This window comes from Anas platyrhynchos, chromosome 37 (assembly GCF_047663525.1).
Source record: "Anas platyrhynchos isolate ZD024472 breed Pekin duck chromosome 37, IASCAAS_PekinDuck_T2T, whole genome shotgun sequence".
NCBI classification, from domain to species: Eukaryota; Metazoa; Chordata; class Aves; order Anseriformes; family Anatidae; genus Anas; species Anas platyrhynchos.
Window position 1 is genome coordinate 3759887 of NC_092625.1, and position 21653 is coordinate 3781539.

Here is a 21653-nt window from a genome sequence, read left to right on the forward strand (position 1 = left end):
CCCACCCCCTAGACCACCCCATAGCCCCCTCCATCCCCCAGGATCCTAATGACCCCATACACCTCATATACCCCATGCACCCCAATGACCCCAAATACCCCAATGACCCCAAATACCCCAGTGACCCCAAATACCCCAATGACCCCATGCACCACAATGACCCCAAATACCCCAATGACGCCATACACCCCAATAACCTCAAATATCCTAATGACCCTGTACAACCCAATGATCTCATATGCCCCAATGACCCCATATCCCCCAGTGACCCCAAATAACCCCAATGACCCCATATCCCCCAGTGACCCCAAATAACCCAATGACCCAATAAACCCCAATGACCCCAGACACCCCAATAACACCAAATACCCCAAATGCCCCAATAACCCTTATAACCCCAAATACCCCAACGACCCCATATACCCCATATCCCCCATACACCCCATATCCCCCATACACCCCATATCTCCCAAATACCCCAATGACCCCAATGACTCCATACACCCCAATACCCCATATCTCCCAATGACCCCAAAGACCCTAATGACCCCATATCCCCCATACACCCCATATCCCCCAATGACCCCAATGATCCCATATCCCCCATACACCCCAGTGACCCCATACACCCCATATCCCCCATACACACCCCCATACTCCCCCATATGACCCCATATGCACCCCATGTACCCCATACCACCCCATATCTCCCATATGCACCCCCATATGACCCCAATAACCCCCAATCCCCCATACTACCCCAATACCCCATATCCCCCATATCACCCCGATGATTCCATTCCAATCCATTCGAGTCCATTCCATTCCATTCAATGACCCCAATCCATTCGAATAATTCCATTCGATATTAAATTAATCCATTCAATTCCATTCCATTCCATACATCCCAATTCCACCCTAGACACCCCATATGACCTCATACACCCATATCTCCCAATGACCCCAATGACCCAAATGACCCAATGACCTCATATGGACCCATATCTCCCAATGACCCCAAGCCACCCCGTATACCCCCAACTACCCCCAATGACCCCACACACCCCCACATATCCCCAAATACACCCCCATATCTCCCATCATCCACCCATATCCCCCATATACTCCCAATCACCCATATACCCCATATATCCCCCAGATACCCCCATCACCACCATCCTATCCATCCCATATACCCCATATACTCCAATCACCCATCCATCTACCCATATCCCCCATATACACCCCCAAATGACCCATACACCCCATATCCCCCAATGACCCCAACCACCCATATCACCCATATCCACCCCAACCCACTACCCCATTCCCCCATATACCCCCCATATGACCCCATACTACCCCCATATCCCCCATATACCCCACATCCCCCCATATTGACCCCCAATCACCCAAATGACCCCCAGTGACCCCGCATCCCCCACACACCCCAATCACCCCATACACCCCACATCCCCCATCATCCCTATCTCTATCCCATATACCCCATACTCCACACTGTCCTGCACCCCGTACCCCCATATCCCCCATACACCCCAAATCCCCCCACCTCATATACACCCCCATATCCCCCACATATACACCCCACACCCTCCCACATACCTCCACCCCACACCCCATATCCCCCATATACACCCCCAACTACCCCATACACCCACATGTCCCCACACAGACCCCATACCTCCCAATCACCCCAATCATCCACAGACCCCATACAACTCAACCACCCCAATCCATGACCCCATACCTCCTATATACTCCAATGACCCCATACACCCCACATCCCCCAAATATCCCACATCCTCCATATGCACCCAAACCCCACACCCAAATATCTCATATCCCCCATCAACACCCACATCCCCCAATGACCCCATGTCTCATATCCCCCATCAATCACCCAGATCCCATCTAACTATCCACACATCCAACTACCCAAATCCCACCCATGCACCCATATCCCACACAATCCCAATGACCCAATACTCCAATCATCCTATACACCCAATACCCCAATCGACTCATCCATCCATAACTCCATGCACCCCAATGACCCCATATCCCCCATACACCCCAATCCCATACCCCCCCCACACCCCACACCTCCTACCCCTTCCCCCACCCATCCCCCCTCCGTCACCCCAACCCCCGCAGACCCCTCCTTCCCGCTCCACCCCCCCCCCAGCCCCCCCGCGCTCCGGCCGTGCCCGGCAGGGCCGGGCGGGGCGGGCGGCTGGAGCGGGCTGAGGCGGGGCCCTGGAGCAGCTGGGGGAGCTCCACGAGGCGAGCACGACCCCGAGGTGCCCTCTGCCCAGCATGGCGGTCCTCCCGGCGAGCCGACCTTCAGCCGGGCACCATCGGCAGGCTGAGCAGGCCGCCAAGGCTGTAGAGGGCGAAGGTCCTCGGGCTCAGGCGATCCAGGCTGGCCATCCGGGTCGAGGCCGACGGGGTTGGCGAGGATCACTGCTGCTTCGACCGCCAGCCGCAGCGCCGAGCTGGGGACCATCGCGCAGCTCAGAGCAGGGAGACGGTGTGTGAAGGGCCACTCAGGGGCCCTGAGGGAAGACCGGGGCCGCGGAGGGCATAGGGGTGGCAGGAGGGGCACCGGGGACCCTTGGGAATGGGTCATTGTGCTGAGCTGATTGTGGGAAGTGGTAGGAATGGGCATTATGGGGATGGGGTCATTGTGCTGAATGGGTCCGTGTGGCAGTGGGGCTGGGGCAGGAACAGGGGGACTGCAGCAAGAGGGACAAGGTGACATTGTGGAGGGGACAGCCTGGGGCCACTGGGGTGATGGGGTCATGGGCCACAGTGGCGAGGGCAGGGAGCTGGGGAACATGAGGATGGGAGGGAGGGGTTATGGATGGGAGGGCCACGGGCGTTGGCATTGGGGTGCAGATGGGATGAGAGGCAGGGGCATGGGGTACTGGGGATGGGGGCACTGACCAGGAGGCTGCAGGAGTCCAGGAGGAGATGGGGCATTGGGGTCTATGTTGATTGTTGGGGATATGTGAGGTGTATGGGGTTGTGTCTACGGGCACAGGGTCATGGGGTGAGCATTTGGGGCTACTGGGGTGTGGGGTCAGTGGGGGTGGAGTGGGGCACACAGGAGGCTGCAGCTGGGGTGCAGTGGGGGGCTGTGGGGCAGGGTGGGCTGGGAGTGGAGGGGCACGGGGATATGTGATGGGATGGGGATGAGTGGGGGATGGGAGGTCATGGGGTTATGTGGGGGTCATGAGCAGTATGGGAGTGGGGGCATGAAGCAGTGGAGTATGTGGGGTTATGGAGAGGTTGTGGGGCATGTGGGGTCACTGGGTGAGGGGCTGAGGGCAGAGGGCTGAGTGCAGGGCCCTGGGGTCATGGGGGATGTGGGGTCTGGGGTTAGGGAGGCTTAGGGTCAGGGTATGGGGCTTGGGGTTGGGGGAGTGCAGTGGGGTCACGGGTGCCCAGGGTTATGGGGTCACAGGGTCCAGGGTATGGGGGTCGTGGGGTCATGGGGCAATGGGGTCACGGGGTCATGGGGTTAGGTCAGTGGGGTCAGGCATAGGGTCAGGGTATGGGGTCCTGGGGTCATGGGGTATGGGGTCATGGGGTCATGGGGTTAGGGGGATAGGGGGTCAGGCAGATGGGGTTATGGGGTCATGGGATATGGGGTCACGGGGTATGGGGTCAGGCAGGGGTCAGTGGTATGGGGTCCGGGGGTTGGGGGATGGGGTCATGGGGTTATGGGGTCAGGGTTATGGGGTCAGGACAGGGTGAGGGTATGGGGTTGTGGGGCATGGGGTATATGGGGTCACGGGGATGGGGTTATGGGGTATGGGGTTATAGATAGGGTGAGGGTATGGGGTTGTGGGTCATGGGGATATGGGGTACGGGGTTATGGGGTCATGGGGATAGGGGGTGATGTATGGGTCATGGGGATATGGGGTCACGGGGTCATGAGGTTATGGCATAGGGTGAGGCAGTGGGGTCATAGGGTCATGGGGATATGTGATGGGGTCATGGGGATGGGATGGGGTTATGGGGTCATGGGGTGATGGGGTCATGGGGTCATGGTGATGGGAACCATGGGACATGGGATCAGGGGGTAGGCTTCTACCCCGTCTCACCCTTTCTCCCACCAGCTCTGGACCGACGGCTGCTCTCCCGGGCCAAGACCGAGCTGCTCCCCTCCTGCAGAAGGCTGGAAACCCTGGCCCCATCTTGAGGGGGTGGTGGATATGGGGATGGGGGGGTATGGGGGATGTGGGGGGATGGGGGGATGGGGATATGGGGATGAGGGATGGGGAGGATGGGGGAAGCATTGGGGACATGGGGGCATGGGGGGCATGGGGAATGGGGATGGGGCATAAAGGGGATGGGGATGGGGATTGGGCATAGGGGGCATAAGGGGATGGGGATGGGGCATAAAGGGGATGGGATGGGGCATAAGGGATGGGGATTGGGATGGGATGTGGGGTCATGGGGTGTCATCGGCTGGCCACCCATCCCCGCCCTCCCCCCAGACGTGTCCCTGCCCAGACTCGGGCCCAGTTGGACAACCGTCGGCCTCCTCCACCTCCCGCCTGTGCAGCCAGCTCTGGCTCTGCTCCCTGATGAGCTGCTCATAGGCCAAGAGGAGGAGGACACTCAGGCAGTGGGGCATGATGGGGCAGGATGGGGGGGCATCAAGGGGGAATGGGGGAGATTGAATGGAGGGGGATGAAGGGGCATGAAGGCATGAAAGGGCATTAAGGCAGGCAGGGGAATGGATTCCATGGGGGCATTAAGGGGGCATTGAATGGGGACATCATGGAAACTATTATGGGGTGGGAGGGGGCATTAAGGGGGCATGAGTGGGGTCTAATGGGAGTCTTTAAGGGGGGTCTAAGGGGTATATGGGGTCTAGGGGGATGAAGGGGGTGTCAACATGGTGGGCTGGGGCACCAATGGGGTGGGGGCATTAGGGGGCATGAAGGGGGCTGAGGGGGTTGGGGGCATGAAGGGGTTGGGGGCAGTAAGGGGGCCAGGGGCACCAGAGGGCTGGTGTGTTAAGGGGGCACTGAGCTGGCCAGGGGGGTGGGGGCATGAGGTGTGGGGGTGGGCTCCTGAGCTGCCTCCTCCGCTCCCCAGCTCTCTGGGCCCCCATCCCTCCCGCCAGTCGGTGGGTTCTCCGGTGCCCCCTGGCCGAGCGCAGGTTGGCCGCCCGACCGGGGACAGGTACGCTCTCTCTCCATGACCTCGGCTCACCCTCCCCAACCCCCCGCCATACCCTCCCCATGGCCCCCCTATGGCCCCAACCCCCACCACCACAACCTCCTCCGCTCCCTCTATGTCCCATGTCTCCGTCCCCATACACCCCCATCTCCCTACCCCTCCCACAACCCTCCCCAGCTCCCCACACACCCATGCACCCCATTGTCCCCATGCCCCCCCCCCACTCCCCCTACCCCCCCACTGTCCCCCCATAACCCCCCCATGTCCCCCACTACTCCCCCACGCCCCCCCCACGCCCCCCCACTACCCCCTATGTCCCCCATACCCCCCGTGGCCCCCACTACCCCCATTGCCCCCCCAATGCCCCCCTCCCACCCCCTCATGTCCCCGATACTCCCTCCCGCCCCCCACCCCCCATTACCCCCCACACCCCCCCACCCCCTCATGCCCCCCCCCCCATTCTCATCCCACCCCCTCCATTGCCCCCCCCCCCCAGATCTCCTTTTTGCCCCCCCGGAGCAGAATCCCAGCCCTGTGGCCCCTCCTCCGTGTCCCCACCCCCGGTCCCTTTGGGGGAAGGCCGCCTGCCCCGCGCCCCCGCCGCCTCCGGCTCCCCCAGCCTGGCCGCCCAGGAGCTGCCCGGGCCCTGCTCTGAGCCTGTCACCAGCAGCCACCGCCTGCGGCGCCCACGGCGCCCCCGCCCCCCCGCCGCCACCACCACCAACACTGGCCGGGGGGCACGGCCGGCGGCGAGGGAGGATGGGGGGGTTGGGGGGTTATGGGGGCTAGGGGGGGTTGGGGGGGGGGTTATGGGGGTCGGGGTTAGGGGGGGTTATGGGGGGGTTATGGGGGTTGGGGGTTGGGGGGGTTATGGGGGTATTGGGGTTGGGGGGTTGGGGGGTGGTGTTATGGGGTTGGGGGGTTAGGGGGGATTATAGGAGGAGTGATAGGGGGTTATGGGGTTGGGGGGTTAGGGGGGGTTATGGGGTGATGGGGGGTTATGGGGTTAGGGGGGTTGGGGGGGTTATGGGGTTGTGGGGTTAGGGGGGGTTATGGGGGGAGTAGTTGTGGGGTTGGGGTTGGGGGGTTAGGGGGTTGGGGGGTTGGGGGGTTATGGGAGGGTTATGGGGTTGGGGGGGTTAAGGGGGGGTTATTGGGGGGTTATGGGGTTGGGGGGGTTAAGGGGGGGTTATGGGGGGGTTATGGGGTCGGGGGGGTGGGGGGGGGTTATGGGGTTGGGGGGGTTAAGGGGGGCTTATGGGGTTGGGGTTAAGGGGGGGTTATGGGGGGGTAATTGGGTCGGGGGGGTTGGGGGGGGTTATGGGGTTGGGGTTATGGGGGGGTTATGGGGTTGGGGGGGTTGAGGGGGGGTTATTGGGGGGTTATGGGGTTGGGGGGGGTTAAGGGGGGGTTATGGGGGGGTTATGGGGTTGGGGGGGGTTATTGGGGGGTTATGGGTTTGTGGAGGTTGGGGGGGCGTTAAGGGAGGTTATAGGGGGGTTTGCAGTTGAGGGGCTGTGGGGGGGTTATGGGGGGGTTATGGGTTTGGGACGGTCATGGGGGGGGGGGTATGGGGTTAGTGGGGTTACGGGGGGGTTATGGGGGGATTATGGGGGTGGGAGGGTTGTGGGGGGGCAGGGGGGTTATGGGAGGGTTATTGGGGGAGTTATGGGGTTGGAGGGGTTATGGGGGGGTTATGGGGTTGGGGGGGTTATGGGGGGGTTATGGGGGGCTGTGGGGGGGTTATTGCGGGGTTATGGGGAGGTTAAGGGGGTTGGGGAGGTTATGGGGGGCTGGGGGGCTATGGGGTGGGTGGGGTGTTGTGGGGGGGTTAAGGGGGGTTATGGGGGGAATTATGGGGGGTGGGGAGGTTGTGGGGGGGTATGCGGGGCGTTATGGGGGTATGGGGGGGGCTTGAGGGGATTATGGGGGGATTGGGGGGGTTATGGGGCTATGGGGGGGCACTTACGGGGGTTATGGGGGGCAGTTTTGGGGCTGTGGAGTTACGGGGGGGTTCTGGGGGGATTTTAGGGGGGGTGTTAATGGGGGTGGGGGAGCAGTTATGGGGGGGTATGGGGGGATTATGGGGTGCATGGGGACAAGGTGGGGGGGCACAAGGCCGGGGGGGCCGTGCCAGACCCTCACCTCCCTGCCCCCCCCCCCCGCCCCCCCCCCAATAATTCTCCCGCAGGTTCCCGACCGTCACCAACCCCCGGAGCCACCGGGGCCGGGGGCGTTCCAGCGTGCCCCCCCCCGCCCCCCCCCGTCCTCCCCTGCTGCCCCCCGGCCCCGAGCCCCGGCCCCCCTGCCCTGGCTGAAGGACGCCGGGGGGGCCGGGCCCCCCCCCCAGCCCCTCTGGACCCCCTCCTTTTTGGGGGGGGCCGCCGCCGACCCCCCCCCCTTTCCCCCAGCCCACCACCAGCAGGGGGGGCCCGGAGCCCCCGGCCGCCCCCCCCACCCCCCCTCCCCCCCCCAGTTCCTCCTCCTCGCCCCCCCCCCAGCCTTCTGGCTGGGGACCCCCCCCCCACCTCCCCCCCCGCCCCCCCTCCGCCAGGGCCTCCCCGAAACCTCAGGAACTCCCCCCCCCGGCACCCCCCCCGCCCCCCCCGGCCCCCACCCAGCCCCCCCCTGCCCCCCCCCTCATTGGGCCGCCCAGCCAAAGACCGAGCCCCCCCCCGCGCCCCCCCCACAACCTCCCCGGGCCACCGCCGCCAGCCCGGCCCCCGGCCCCCCCCCTCCTCAACCTCCTCCTGCCCCCCCCCGGCGCCTGTTCGATTTCGGGGCCCCCCCCCTGGACGACCAATTCGAGGAGCCCCCCGAATTCGCCAAAATCCTCCCGGACGGGCTGGCCACCATCATGCGCATGCTGGACGAGTCCATCCGCCAGGAGGAGGACGAGCGGGGGGGCCCCTGCGACGCCCCCCCCCTCCCCCGGCCCCCCCCCGCCTCCCCCCCCCCGCCCCCCGCCGCCTCCCCCCCCCCTCCCCCTCCCCTTCCCCCTCCTCTTCCCCCCCCTCAGGTCGCTGCCCCCCTCCCTCCCCCTCTCCCCGGCCCCCCCCGCCCGCCCCAAGGTGCCCGTTTTCGGGGCCCCCCCCGGGCCGGACCCCCCGGAACCCCCCCGCCTTTACCCTTTTGGCAAGCGGGACGAGCCCCCCCCCGCGCCCCCCCCTCCATCCTCCTCCAGCCTCCTCCACTCGCTGGCCTCCGCCCTGGGGGGGGCAGCAGCCGAGCCGGGGGGGCTCAAAGCGGTCGGCGCCCCCCCCCCCCTTCCCTTGGCCCCCCCGGCCCCCCAAGTCGCTACCTCACCGCCGGGCTGGGGCCGGGGAAAGGTGGGGCGGCACGAGGGACCCCCCCCCCACCACCACCACCACCCCCCCCCCAATATCGGAGTCGGAGGCGCTGGAGGAGATCAGCCGCGCCTGCGAGACGCTGGCGGAGCAAGCGGGGCGCTCGGCGGCTCGGCCTTCTCCCTCCCCGTCCTCGTCCTCTTCCTCCCCTCTCCGCCATCATCATCATCATCATCATCGCCCCCTCCCCAGCCCCGGCCCCCTCCCCGGCCTCGGCGGCCCCCCCGCGAGCGGGAGGCTCGCCCCCGCCGCCGCCACCACCACCACCACCACCACCACCACCAGCACCACCAGCAGCAGCAGCGGCCTCCGCGCAAGACCCCCCCGGCCTCCCTCGACCCCCAGACCCCCGCTGAGGACCCTCCCGAGGCGGCCTCCACCTCGGCCTCGCCTCCGCCGCCTCCGCCGCCGCCTCCGCCGCCGCCACCACCGAGCGCGGCCGAGCTGCTGAAGCTGCGGGCGCTGAGCGAGGGCCCCCCCCGGGAGCTGAAGATCCGCCTGGTGAAGGTGGAGAGCGGCGGCGGAGGAGGAGGAGGAGGAGGAGGAGGAGGAGGCGCCCGCGACACCTTCGTGGCCTCCGAGGTGGAGGAGCCCCCGCGCCTCCCCCTGGCCCAGCTCACCATCAGCCACAGCGCCGCCGAGGTCGGTGCGCGCCAGCAAGTCAGTGCGGGGCGGGCTGGGGGGGATTTGGGGGGCTGGGGAGGCTCTAGGGGGCTCTAGGGGCATTTATGGAGACTATGGAGGCCCTATAGAGGCTCTAGGGGGGCTCTGGGGGGCTGGGAAGATCTAGGGAGGCTCTGGGGGTCTCTGTGAAGGCTCTTTGGGGTCTGGGGAGGCTCTAGGGGAGATTTATTGGGGCTGGGGAGGCTCTAGGGGGTTCTAGAGGCTCAGGGGAGGCTCTAGAGAGGCTCTAGGGGGCTCTAGAGGCATTTAGGGAGGCTCTAGGGGGCTGGGGAGGCTCTAGAGAGGCTCTAGGGCACTCTGTGAAGGCTCTTTGGGGTCCGGGGAGGCTCTAGGGAGGCTCTAGGAGCCTTTATAGAGTCTCTTTGGAGGCTGGGAAGGCTCTATGGGGGCTCTAGGGGCATTTATGGAGGCTCTGTGGAGGCTCTTTAGGGGCTGGGGAGGCCCTAGGGAGGCTCTGAGGGTCTCTGTGAAGGCTATTTGGGATCTCAGGAGGCTCTAGGGGGGATTTATTGGGGCTGGGGAGGCTCTAGGGGCCTTTATGGAGGCTATTTGGGGGGCTGGGGACGCTCTAGGGGGCATTAGGGGCATTTATGGAGGCTCTAGGAGGCTGGGGAGGCTCTAGGGAGGATTTAAGGGGGCTGGGGAGGCTCTAGGGGGCTCCAGAGGCATTTAGGAAGGCTCTGTGGAGGCTCTAGGGGGCTGGGGAGGCTCTAGAGAGGCTCTAGGGGGGTTTATGGGGCCTCTAGGAGGCCGGGGAGGCCCTACAGAGGCTTGATGGAGGCTCTGGGGGGCTTTGTGGAGGTTCTGGGGGGCTGGGGAGGCTCTGGGGAGGCTTTATGGGGGCTCTGGGGGGCTTTGTGGGGGCTCTGAAGGCCCTGGAGGCCCTAGGGAGGTTCTGTGGAGGCTCTTTTTGGGGCGGGGAGGTTTTAGGGAGGCTCCACAGAGGCTCCACGGGCCTTTATGGGGCTGGGGGCCTCTGCAGGGGCTCTGTGGGGTCTCTGGAGGCTGTTTGGGGTCTCTGTGGGGTCTCTGTGGGGACGTGGCCTCGCACATGTTGCGGGCCCCCCCCCACCCCTGGGCCGTTGGGTGACCCTGTCCTTGTGTCCTTGTGTCCCCCTGTCCCCATCTTTCTGTCCCCATCCCCCTGTCCCCATGTGCCCCTGTCCCCATCCCCCTGTCCCTGTCCACCTCCCCCTGTCCCCATGTCCCCATCCTTCTGTCCCCATCCCTTTGTCCCTACCCATGTTGCCATGTCCCTATATCCTGTGTCCCCATGTCCCCGTGTCCCCATATCCCTGTATCCCCATCCTTCTGTCCCTATCCCCGTGTCCCTATCCACATCCCTGTGTCTCCACGTCCCCATGTCCCTATCCATGTCCCTTGTCCCCATGTCCCTTGTCCCCATGTCCCTATCTGTGTCCCCATGTCCCCATTCCCATGTCCCTATCCATGTCCCCATGTCCCTATGTCCCCATCCCCATGTCCCTGTCCCCATATCCCTGTGTCCCCATATCTTCATATCCCCATGTCCCATGTCCCCATGTCCCCATATCCCCCATATCCCTGTGTCCCCATGTCCCTATCCCTGTCCCCATGTCCACGTGTCCCCATGTCCCTGTCCCTATATCCTGTGTCCCCATGTCCCCATATCCCCGTGTCCCATGTCCCTTGTCCCCATTGTCCCTATATCCCCATATCCCTATCCCCGTGTCCCTATCCCTGTCCCCATGTCCCTATATCCCCATGTCCCCATCCCCATGTCCCCATGTCCCTATCCATGCCCCGTGACCCCACCCATGACCCCGTGACCCCACCCATGACCCCGTGACCCCACCCATGACCCCGCCCCCTGCCCCGCCCCCAGGCAGGCGCGCCTGCCGGGCCCGTTCCGGGAGTCCTACCTGTCCCCGGCGCAGTCAGTGAAGCCGCGCATCGACTCGCAGGAGAAGCTGCCCCGCGACAAGCTCAGCCCGCCCACCCCCAGCATCTACGTGAGTCATTGGCCGGCCCCGGGGGCGCCCCGCCCTCATTGGTCAGCGGGCGGGCGTGTCCCAGGGCATCCTTGCCCTGATTGGTCCATGATTGGGCGTTTCCCAGGGTATCCCTGCCCTGATTGGTCCATCGTTGGGCATTTCCCAGGCATCCCCGTGCTGATTGGTCCACAGCTGGGTGTTTCTCAGGGTATCCCCATCCTGATTGGCCCATGGCCAGGTGTTTACTAGGTACCCCTGCCCTGATTGGTTCACAGGCAGGTGTTTCCTAGGGCATCTCCACCCTGATTGGTCCACAACTGGGTGTTCCCAGGGCATCCCTGTCCTGATTGGTCTATGATTGGGCGTTTCCCAGGGCATCCCCATCCTGATTGGTCCATAGCTGGGTATTTCCCAGGCATCCCCGTCCTGATTGGCCCATGGCCAGGTGTTTCCCAGGGCATCTCTGCCCTGGTTGGTCAATGGGCGGGCGTTTCCCAGGGAATCCCCACTCTGATTGGTCCATGACTGGGCGTTTCCCAGGGAATCTCTGCCCTGATTGGCCGACAGCTGGGTGTTTCCCAGGGTATCCCCATGCTGATTGGCCCACGGGCGGGCGTTTCCCAGGGAATCCCCGCTCTGATTGGCTCCCGGCCAGATCCTCCCAGCCACCCCCGTGCCGATTGGCCAGCGGCCGGGCGTCTCCCCGGGGTCCCCCATCTGATTGGCCGCCGGGCGGGCGGGGGTATCGCGGAGCCCCGCCCCGGGGCTTCCCCATTGGTTGAGGGTGTGGGCGTGGCAGCGTTGTCGGGCCGTGATTGGCTGCCCGGCGCTGACTGGCCCCGCCCACAGCTGGAGAGCAAGCGCGACGCCTTCTCGCCCGTCCTGCTGCAGTTCTGCACCGACCCCAAGAACCCCATCACCGTCATCCGCGGGCTGGCCGGGTCCCTGCGCCTCAGTGAGTGACATGGGGACACCGGGACGGGGACACCGGGACGGGGACACTGGGACGGGGACACCGGGATGGGGACACCGGGACGGGGACACCGGGATGGGGACAGGGACACCGGGATGGGGACACTGGGACGGGGACACCGGGACGGGGACGGGGACACCGGGACGGGGACAATGACACAGGGACAGTGGCATGGGGACACGTTGCACGGGGACAATTCCATGGGGACAATTAGACAAGGACAGTGACATGGGGACACTTTGCATGGGGACGGGGACACAGGGACAGGGACAATTACACAGGGACAGTGGCACGGGGACGTGTTGCACGGGGACAATTCCATGGGGACAATTAGACGAGGACAGTGACACAGGGACACTTTGCATGGGGGCGGTGGCATGGGGACAGGGACAATGACATGGGGACAGTGACACAGGGACACGTTGCATGGGGACACGTTGCATGGGGACAGTGGCGCGGGGATACTGGAACGGGGACAATGGCATGGGGACCGTTGCATGGGGACAATTACCCAAGGACAGTGACACAGGGGCACTTTGCATGGGGACAGTGGCACGGGGACAGGGACAATTACGTGGGGACAGTGACACAGGGACAATGGCACAGGGACACTCTGCATGGGGACAGTGGCACAGGGATGCCAGCACAGGGACACTTTGCATGGGGACGCTTTGCACAGGGACAGTGGCACGGGGACAATCACATGGGGACACTTTGCACAGGGATGCTTTGCACGGGGACACTTTGTCCCCATGTCCCCATCCTGTCCCTGTCCTGTCCCCGTGTCCCCTCCATGCATGTACGAGCTGCCGTGTCCCCATGTCCCCATGTCCCCATGTCCCTGTCCCATGCGCACGCGCACTCCTTTGCCCCCTGTCCCTTGCACACTTGTGTCCCTTGTCCCCATCCCCTGCACGTACCTGCTTCCGTGTCTCTTGTCCCCGTGTCCCCATCCTGTCCCTGTGTCCCTTGTCCCTGCATCCCAATGTTCTCATGCCCCTCATCCCTGTGTCCCCATATCTCCATGTCCCTCGTCCCCATGTCCCTTGTGTCCATTTCCCTCATCCCAATGTCCCCACATCTCTTGTCCCCATGTTCTCATGTCCTGTGTCCCCATGTCCCTGTGTCCCCACATCCCTTGTGTCCATGCCCGTCATCCCAATGCCCCCATGTTTCTGTGTCCCCATGTCCCCACATCCCCATGTCCCTTGTCCCCATATCCCAATGTTCTTATGTTCTCATCCCAATGTCCCCACATCTCCTGTCCCTATGTCTCCATGTCCCTGTGTCCCCATGTCCCCATGTCCCACATACCCACGTCCCTTGTCCCCATATCCGTATGTTCTCACGTCCCTCATCCCCATGTCCCCACATCTCCTGTCCCCATGTCCCCCTGTCCCTTGTGTCCATGCCCCTCATCCCAATGCCCCCGTGTCCCTGTGTCCCCATGTCCCTTGTCTCCATGTCCCCACGTCCCCATGTCCCCGTGTCCCCATGTCCATATGTCCCATGTCCCATGTCCCCACATCCCTCATCCCCATATCCCAATGTCCTCACGTCCCTCATCCCCATGTCCCCACATCTCCTGTCCCCATGTCCCCCTGTCCCTTGTGTCCATGCCCCTCATCCCAATGCCCTCGTGTCCCTGTGTCCCCATGTCCCAATGTCCCCATGTCCCTTGTCCCCATATCCCAGTGTTCTCTTGCCCCTCATCCCAATGTCCCCATATCCCAATGTTCTCATGTCCCTCATCCCCATGTCCCCATGTCCCCGTATCCCCCTGCCCTCCCCGCGCCCCCCACCCCCCTGCGCCCCCCTCCCGCGGTGCGGGGTCCGAGCGGCCGCTGCCGTCCCCGCAGACCTGGGGCTGTTCAGCACCAAGACGCTGGTGGAGGCGAGCGGGGAGCACGCGGTGGAGGTGCGCACGCAGGTGCAGCAGCCCTCGGACGAGAACTGGGACCTGTCGGGGACGCGCCAGGTGTGGCCCTGCGAGAGCAGCCGCTCGCACACCACCATCGCCAAGTACGCCCAGTACCAGGCCTCCTCCTTCCAGGAGTCCCTGCAGGTCGGCGGGCGCAGGGGGGGCACGGGGGGGGGTGTGGGGGGGTGGGGGATGTGGGGACATTGGGGGCATGGGGGGACATGGGGGACGTGGGGGGATGGTGAGGGTATAGGGGGACATGGGGGTATGGGGGGATGTGGGGACGTGGGGGGTACAGGGGGACATGGGGACATAGGGGGTTACAGGGGGACATGGGAGGTATGGGGGGACATGGGGGGTATGGGGGTGCAGGGGACATGGGGGGTACAGGGGGACGTGGGGGGACATTGGGGGTATGGGGGGATGTGGGGACGTGGGGGGTACAGGGGGACGTGGGGGGTATGGGGGAGCAGGGGGACGTGGGAGGACGTGGGGACACAGGGTTTGGGGGGGACATGGGGTGCAGGGGGATGTGGGGACACTCAGGGTGAGGGGGACATGGGGACACGGGGGGATGTGGAGGGCAGGGGTGATGTGGGGGACATCTGGAGGGGGACTTGGGGACGTGGGGTCCCCCCTGTACCCCCTTCCCGTGTTCCCCGCTAACGAGACGTTCCCCGCCAGGAGGACAAGGACAGCGAGGACGAGGAGGCGGAGGAGCCCGACAGCACCACGGAGACCCCCCCCAGGTGGGGCCACCCGGGGGTCCCCCGACACCGAGGGCGGGCGCTGGCCCCGAGGCGTCCCCGGGGTGTCCCCAGGGCGTCCCCGGGGCGTCAGTGGGGGGACCCCGGCTCGGGGACGTGCCGCGTCCCCCCCGTAACCCCTGCGCCCCGCAGCAACCCCGACCAGAAGTCCCACCAGATCATCAAGTTCGGGACCAACATCGACCTCTCGGATGCTAAGAGGTGAGGGGGGCACCCATGGGTGAGGGGGGGACCGCGCTGGGGGTGACGGGCACCTGTGGGTGACCTGTGGAGGAGCATCCAATGGTCGAGCATCCCAAGGGTGGCCATCCCAAGAGTGACTCTCATAGGTGATTGTCCAATGGGTGACCATCCCATGGTTGACCATCCAGTAGGTGACCATCCCGTGGGTGACCATCCAGTAGGTGACCATCCAGTAGTTGACCATCCCAAGGGTGACCATCCCGTGGGTGACCATCCAGTGGGTGACCATCCCATCCAATAGCCGATCATACAATGGTTGACCACCCAATGGTTGACCGTCCCACGGCTGATCATCCCATGGTTGACCATCCAATGGCTGGCTGTCCAGTGGGTCACCTTCCCACGGGTGACCATCCCAATGTCTGACCAACCTGTGGGCTGACCATCCAGTAGTTGACAACCCAATGGTTGACCACCTAAGAGTTGACCCTCCAACATTTGACTGTCCCATGGTTGACCATCCCATGGGTGACCATCCCATGGGTGACCACCTCATGGCTGATCATCCAGTAGTTGTCCATCCAATGGTTGACTGCCTGCTGGCGACCATCCCATGGTTGACCATCCCATGGTTGATCATCCAATAGTTGACCATCCAGTAGTTGACCATCCAATGATTGACCATCCCACGGCTGATCAGCCCATAGTTGACTGTCCAGTGGTTGACAGGCCCATGGGTGACCACCTCATGGCTGACCATCCAATGGCTGACCATCCAGTGGTTGACCATCCAATGATTGACCATCCAATGGTTGACCATCCCATGGGTGACCACCTCATGGCTGATCATCCAGTAGTTGTCCATCCAATGGTTGACTGCCTGCTGGCGACCATCCCATGGCTGACCATCCCATGGTTGATCATCCCATGGACAGCCATCTCATGGGTAACTGTCCCATGGTTGATCATCCAATAGTTGACCATCCAATGGTTGACCATCCAATGGTTGACCATCCAGTGGTTGACCATCCGATGATTGACCACCCCATGGTTGACCATCCAAGGGTTGACCATCCAGTGGTTGACCATCCGATGATTGACCACCCCATGGCTGACCATCCAATGGTTGACTATCCCAGGACTGACCATGCAATGGTTGACTAACCCATGGGTGACCATCCCATGGGTGACCGTCCCATGTGTCCCCGTCCAGGTGGAAGCCGCAGCTGCAGGAGCTGCTGAAGCTGCCGGCCTTCATGCGGGTCTCCTCCACGGGCAACATGCTGAGCCACGTGGGCCACACCATCCTGGGCATGAACACCGTCCAGCTCTACATGAAGGTGCCAGGCAGCCGCACACCCGGTGAGCGGGGCCGCGGGGCGGGGGGCACGGGGGGCCGTGCGGGCTGCGGGGGGGTGACACCGCCGCTGGTCCCGTGTCCCCCCCAGGCCACCAGGAGAACAACAACTTCTGCTCCGTCAACATCAACATCGGGCCCGGGGACTGCGAGTGGTTCGCGGTGCACGAGCACTACTGGGAGACCATCTCCGCCTTCTGCGACAAGTGAGGGCAGGGCTTGGGGGAGAGCGGTGACAGCAGTGACAGCAGTGGCACCGTGTGACCCCGTCTGTGTCGCAGGCACGGCGTGGACTACCTGACGGGCTCGTGGTGGCCCATCCTGGAGGACCTGTACCGCTCCAACATCCCCGTGTACCGCTTCATCCAGCGCCCCGGCGACCTGGTGTGGATCAACGCCGGCACCGTGCACTGGGTGCAGGCCACCGGCTGGTGCAACAACATCGCCTGGAACGTCGGGCCCCTCACCGGTACGGGGCGCGGGGACCGGGGCGCTTTGCTGGTGGGGTGATGGTGGGGATGCAATGGGGACAGAGTGGGGACAGAACGGGGACACAACGGGGGAACAATGGGGGAACAATGGGGGAACAATGGGGATGCAATAGAGAAACAGCGACAACACAACGTGGAAACAATGGGAACACAATGGGGTTGCAGTGAGGATAGAAGGGGGGTGTAACAGGGAAATGTTGGGGACACAACGGGGGTACAATGGGGACACAACGGGGACAAAATGGGGGAACAGTGGGGATGCAATAGAGAAATAACAGCAGGGACAGAATGGGGACACAACGGGGATACAATGAGGATGCAATAGGGGTACAATGGGGACACAATGGGGTAACAATGGGGGTGCAATGAGGATGGAAGGGGGATGCAACAGAGAAATGATGGAGACAAAACAGGGACACAGTGGGGGTGCAGTGGAGGACAACGGGGGTGCGATGGGGACACAAAAGGAACACGATGGGGATACTATGGGGACACAACGGGGATGCAACGGGAACACAGTGAGGGTGCAGTGGGGACACGAGTGCCACACCATGGGGGTGGGACATGGCTGGGGACACAGCCCTAAGGGTGACACGGTGTGGCCGGGGGACACCCGTGACGTCCCTGCTGTCCCCATAGCCTACCAGTACCAGCTGGCGCTGGAGCGCTATGAGTGGAACGAGGTGAAGAACGTCAAGTCCATCGTGCCCATGATCCACGTCTCCTGGAACGTCGCCCGCACTGTCAAGATCAGCGACCCCGACCTCTACAAGATGATCAAGTGAGCGCAGGGGCGCGGTGGGGCTGGGGCCACCCTGGGGACAAGGACGGGGCCACGCCAGGGCTGACACCGCCGCAGGACGGGGGGACGGGGACGTCCCCGTCGCCACGGGGTGGTGGCTGACGCATGTGGCCATGCGGTGCTGGCCGTTGCAGGTACTGCCTGATGCAGTCCATCAAGCACTGCCAGGTGCAGCGCGAGAGCTTGGTCCGCGCCGGCAAGAAGATCGCCTACCAGGGACGGGTGAAGGACGAGCCGGCGTACTACTGCAACGAGTGCGACGTGAGTGCTGGTGGGGGCCGGGGGGACTGGGGCTGGGCGTGGTCTTGGCATGGCCTTGGAGTGGTCTTGGCCGTGGTCTTGGTCACAGTCAGGCTGTGGACTTGGCTATAGTTTTGATGTGGTCATGCCCATGGAGTTGGCTTGCACTTGGCCATGGTTTTGACGTGGTCATGGCCATGGCTTTGGCTTGGTCTTGGTCATGGTTTTGACATGGATATGCCCATGGCATTGGCTTGGGCTTGACTGTGATCTTGGCATGGTCATGGCCATGGCTTTGGCTTAGCCTTGGCCACAGTCTCTGTATGGTCTTGGCGTGGTGATGGCTATGGTTTTGGTTTAGTCATGACCATCATCTTTGTCATCACGGCCATGGCATTGGCTTGGTATTAGCCACGGTCTTTATGTGGTCTTGGCATGGTGATGGCCACGGCAATGGCTTGGGCTTGGTCCTGGTGTTGGCCATGGATTTTACATGGTCTTGGCATGCTGTGGCCACGGCGTTCTCTTGGTGTTGAGCGTGGTCTTGGCCGTGACACTGACTTAGACTTGACCATGGTCTCTGAGTGGTCTTGGCATGGTCATAGCCACGGTTTTGGTTTGGTCTTGACCACGGTCTTGACGTGGTCATGGCCATGGCATTGGCTTGTGCTTCGCTGTGATCTTTACATGGTCTCGGTGTGGTCATGGCCACAGCAACAGCTTGGTCTTGGTCCTGGTCCTGGTCTTGGCCATTGTCTTGGTTCTGGTTTTGGCCACTGTCTTGGCCATTGCTTGGTCATGGTCTTGCCGTTGTCTTGGTTCTGGTCTTGGTGATGGTCTTGACCACGGTCTTGACCCAGTCACAGCCGTGGCATTGCCTTGGCCATGGCTTTTGCATGGCCTCATCGTGGGTGACCGGGACCGGCCCCGGGTGCAAACCGAAAGGCGACGGCGGGTGGGGGGGCCGCACCCGGGAGCACCACCGCTGAGCCGTGTGCCGCAGGTGGAGGTGTTCAACATCCTCTTCGTGACGAGCGAGACCGGCGGGCGCAACACCTACCTGGTGCACTGCGAGGGCTGCGCCCGGCGCCGCAGCGGGGCCCTGCACGGCGTCGTCGTCCTCGAGCAGTACAAGACCGAGGAGCTGATGCAGATCTACGACGGCTTCACCCTGGTGAGCGCGCGGGGACGGCCCCGGGGGTAGGGGCACCCACAGGCCCAACGCGGGGACACCCCCGGGATCATGGGATCACCAGCATGGGGACGCCCAACATCGGGGTGACCAACTTGGGGTTACCCATGGGGACACACAACAAGGGCATGACCAACCTGGGGACACCCAACATGGGGATGACCAACCTGGGGTCACCCATGGGACCACCAGCATGGAGACACCCAGAATGGGGACACCCATGGGATCACCTACACGGGGATGCCCAAAATGGGGACACCCAACCTGGGGACACACAGCATGGGGGTGACCAACCTGGGACCACCCATGGGGGTCACCCAACATGGGGTCACCCACCTTGGGGTCACCCATAGGATCGCCAGCATGGGGACACCCAACATCGGGGTGACCAACCTGGGGTCACCCATGGGGACACCCAACGTGGGGTCACTCAACTTGGGGTCACCCAACAAGGGGATGACCAACTTGGGGTCACCCATGGGACCACCAGCATGGGGACACCACGACTGGGGGGGGGTCACCCATTATTGGGACACCCAAGGGACCACCAGCATGGGGTCACTCAACTTGGGGTCACCCATAGGGATGCCCAACATGGGGTCACCCAGCATGGGGACACCACCCATGGGACCCCCAGCATGGGGACACCCAACCTAGGGCCACCCAACAGGGATGAGGACACCCAACTTGGGGTCACCCAACTTGGGGCCACCCATGGGACCACCACTATGGGACCACCACTATGGGGCCACCCAAGGGACCTCCATTACGGGACCCCCACTATGGGGTCACCAACACGGGGACACCCTTGGGACCCCCGCCCCCCGGGGCCGCCCCTTCCCGTGTGTCCCCCCCTTTCCCCGTGTCCCCAGGGGTAGTGGCGGTGGTGGTGGGGGGGGGGTCCCTATGGGGGTGCCCCCCCCTGACGCCGGGTCCCTTGCAGGTGGCGTCGCCCAGCTCCAGATGAGCCCTGCCCGGCCCAGGGGGTTCCTGGGCGCCCGTGACAGGGATGGGGACACGGGGACGCCCCCCCCGGCCCCCACCCCGAACACTTTTTATTTATTCATGGGGAAATCGCCCCAAAATTGGCCTCCCCCCCTCCCACATCTTCTCGCCCCCCCCTCTCCGCACTCTGAAGAGCAGCACCGGGCCGGGGGGGGCCCGGACAGACGGACGGACGGACGGACGCAGCGGGGACTCGGGGTGCTGGGGGGGGGATTTTTTTTGAGGGGGGGGGGGCAGACGCGAAACTTAATGTTTTTTACAGAAATATCGATTTATAAAAATGAACAATTCCCCCTCAAAACCTGGGGGGGGATGGGGGGGCTCTTCCTGCACCCCCCCCTCCTGATTTGGGGGTCCCTGTGTGGTCCCCACCGCCCCCCCCACACATTGGGGGGGGTCTCCATGGCCCCCCCCCATCTCTTGGAAGGGGGGGTCTCAGTGCCCCCCCCCTCCCGTATCTCTGGGGGGGTCCCGCTGCCCCCCATGACTCAGGGGGGGCCCTGGGAGGGGGGGCCCGCGCCCCCCCCACAGCATTAAGGGGGTGCTGGGGGTGGGCGCTTGGGGGGGGGCTTTGCTGGACCCTTCCCCAAATTTCAACCAAAAACTCGCCCCGGGGGGGCCCCCCCCAAACCAGCCACCCCCTCACTACGGGTCCGGGCCGGGGGGGGCCCCGAGGGGGGTGGAGGCATTTTGGGGTCCCCCCCCGCCCCCTGGGGGGGGCTCAGGTCCACAAGGGGGGTGTCCCCCTCCCCAGGGCTCCCCCAAACCATGGTGCAAAGGGGAGGGGGGCCGCCTGTGCAACCCCTCCCCAAAAGGTGGGGGGGGGCAGCGGGACCCCCCCCCAGCGGGGGGGGACAACTTGGGGTGCGCCCCCCCCCCCCTTCCCGAAGCCTCTTTTTTTTCCCCTTTTTTTGTAAATGACCTTTTTCTGCCTCTTTTTTAATTTATACGCGAAGTGTGTGTGTGGGGGGGGCGCTTTATTTATTGGGGGGGGGTCGGGCCGGGGGTCCCCGGGGGGGGGGGGGGGAGGTGTGTGAGTGTGGGGGAGGGGCTGTGTCTTTTTTGGGGGGGGGAAGAGGGGGGGGCTGCAGCGACCCAGTGTCCTGACCTGGGGGGGGGGGTCCCAAAACCCGCGCCCCCCCCTCCTCCCCCCCCATGACCTGGGTGCCCCCCCCACCCCCCCACCATGGTGCTGGGCCCTGCGGCCACCCCGGACCCCCCCACCCCGTGTCCCCCCCCCCCTCCTCCCATCTCCCCCCCTTCCCTCCCCTGTCCCCCCTCCCCCCCCCACGGCCCTGGTGTTTTATTGAGGGTCGGGGGAGGGGGGGGGGCTGGGGGTGCCCCCCCCGCCTTGCCCCCCCCCCCTTGCGGCCACAGAAGCTATTTTGTACCTGAGATTAAATTAACTCGCACAGCCCGGACGGCTCCGATTTTGGGGGGGGGGGGGGATTTGGGGAGGGGTCAGGGGCTGGGGGGGGGCATTATGGGATGGGGGGAGATG

The 21653-nt window shown here is 64.0% G+C and overlaps 1 protein-coding gene across 1 annotated transcript; it reads left to right on the top strand.

The window, feature by feature from the left end:
- Window positions 1-74: 74 nt before the first annotated feature.
- On the top strand, window positions 75-21569 carry KDM6B (lysine demethylase 6B). Its single transcript, XM_072032218.1, has 15 exons — window positions 75-218; window positions 8027-8115; window positions 9072-9224; window positions 11113-11239; window positions 12071-12176; window positions 14054-14259; window positions 14800-14864; window positions 15015-15083; window positions 16279-16427; window positions 16514-16628; window positions 16704-16891; window positions 17553-17694; window positions 17850-17976; window positions 18959-19129; window positions 20091-21569. The coding sequence occupies exons 1-15, from the start codon at window positions 75-77 to the stop codon at window positions 20112-20114; spliced, it is 1875 nt and encodes a 624-aa protein (XP_071888319.1). The 3' UTR covers window positions 20115-21569.
- The last annotated feature ends 84 nt before the right edge of the window (window positions 21570-21653 follow it).

Bases quoted from the DNA above. Each gene is read 5' to 3' on its own strand.
- KDM6B (XM_072032218.1), top strand. From the start codon at position 75: ATGCACCCCAATGACCCCAAATACCCCAATGACCCCAAATACCCCAGT. The intron at 8,116-9,071 runs GCGGGGGGGCCC...CGCCTGGTGAAG, and splicing joins ATCCGCCAGGAGGAGGACGA to GTGGAGAGCGGCGGCGGAGG. The intron at 16,629-16,703 runs GTGAGGGCAGGG...TCTGTGTCGCAG, and splicing joins ATCTCCGCCTTCTGCGACAA to GCACGGCGTGGACTACCTGA.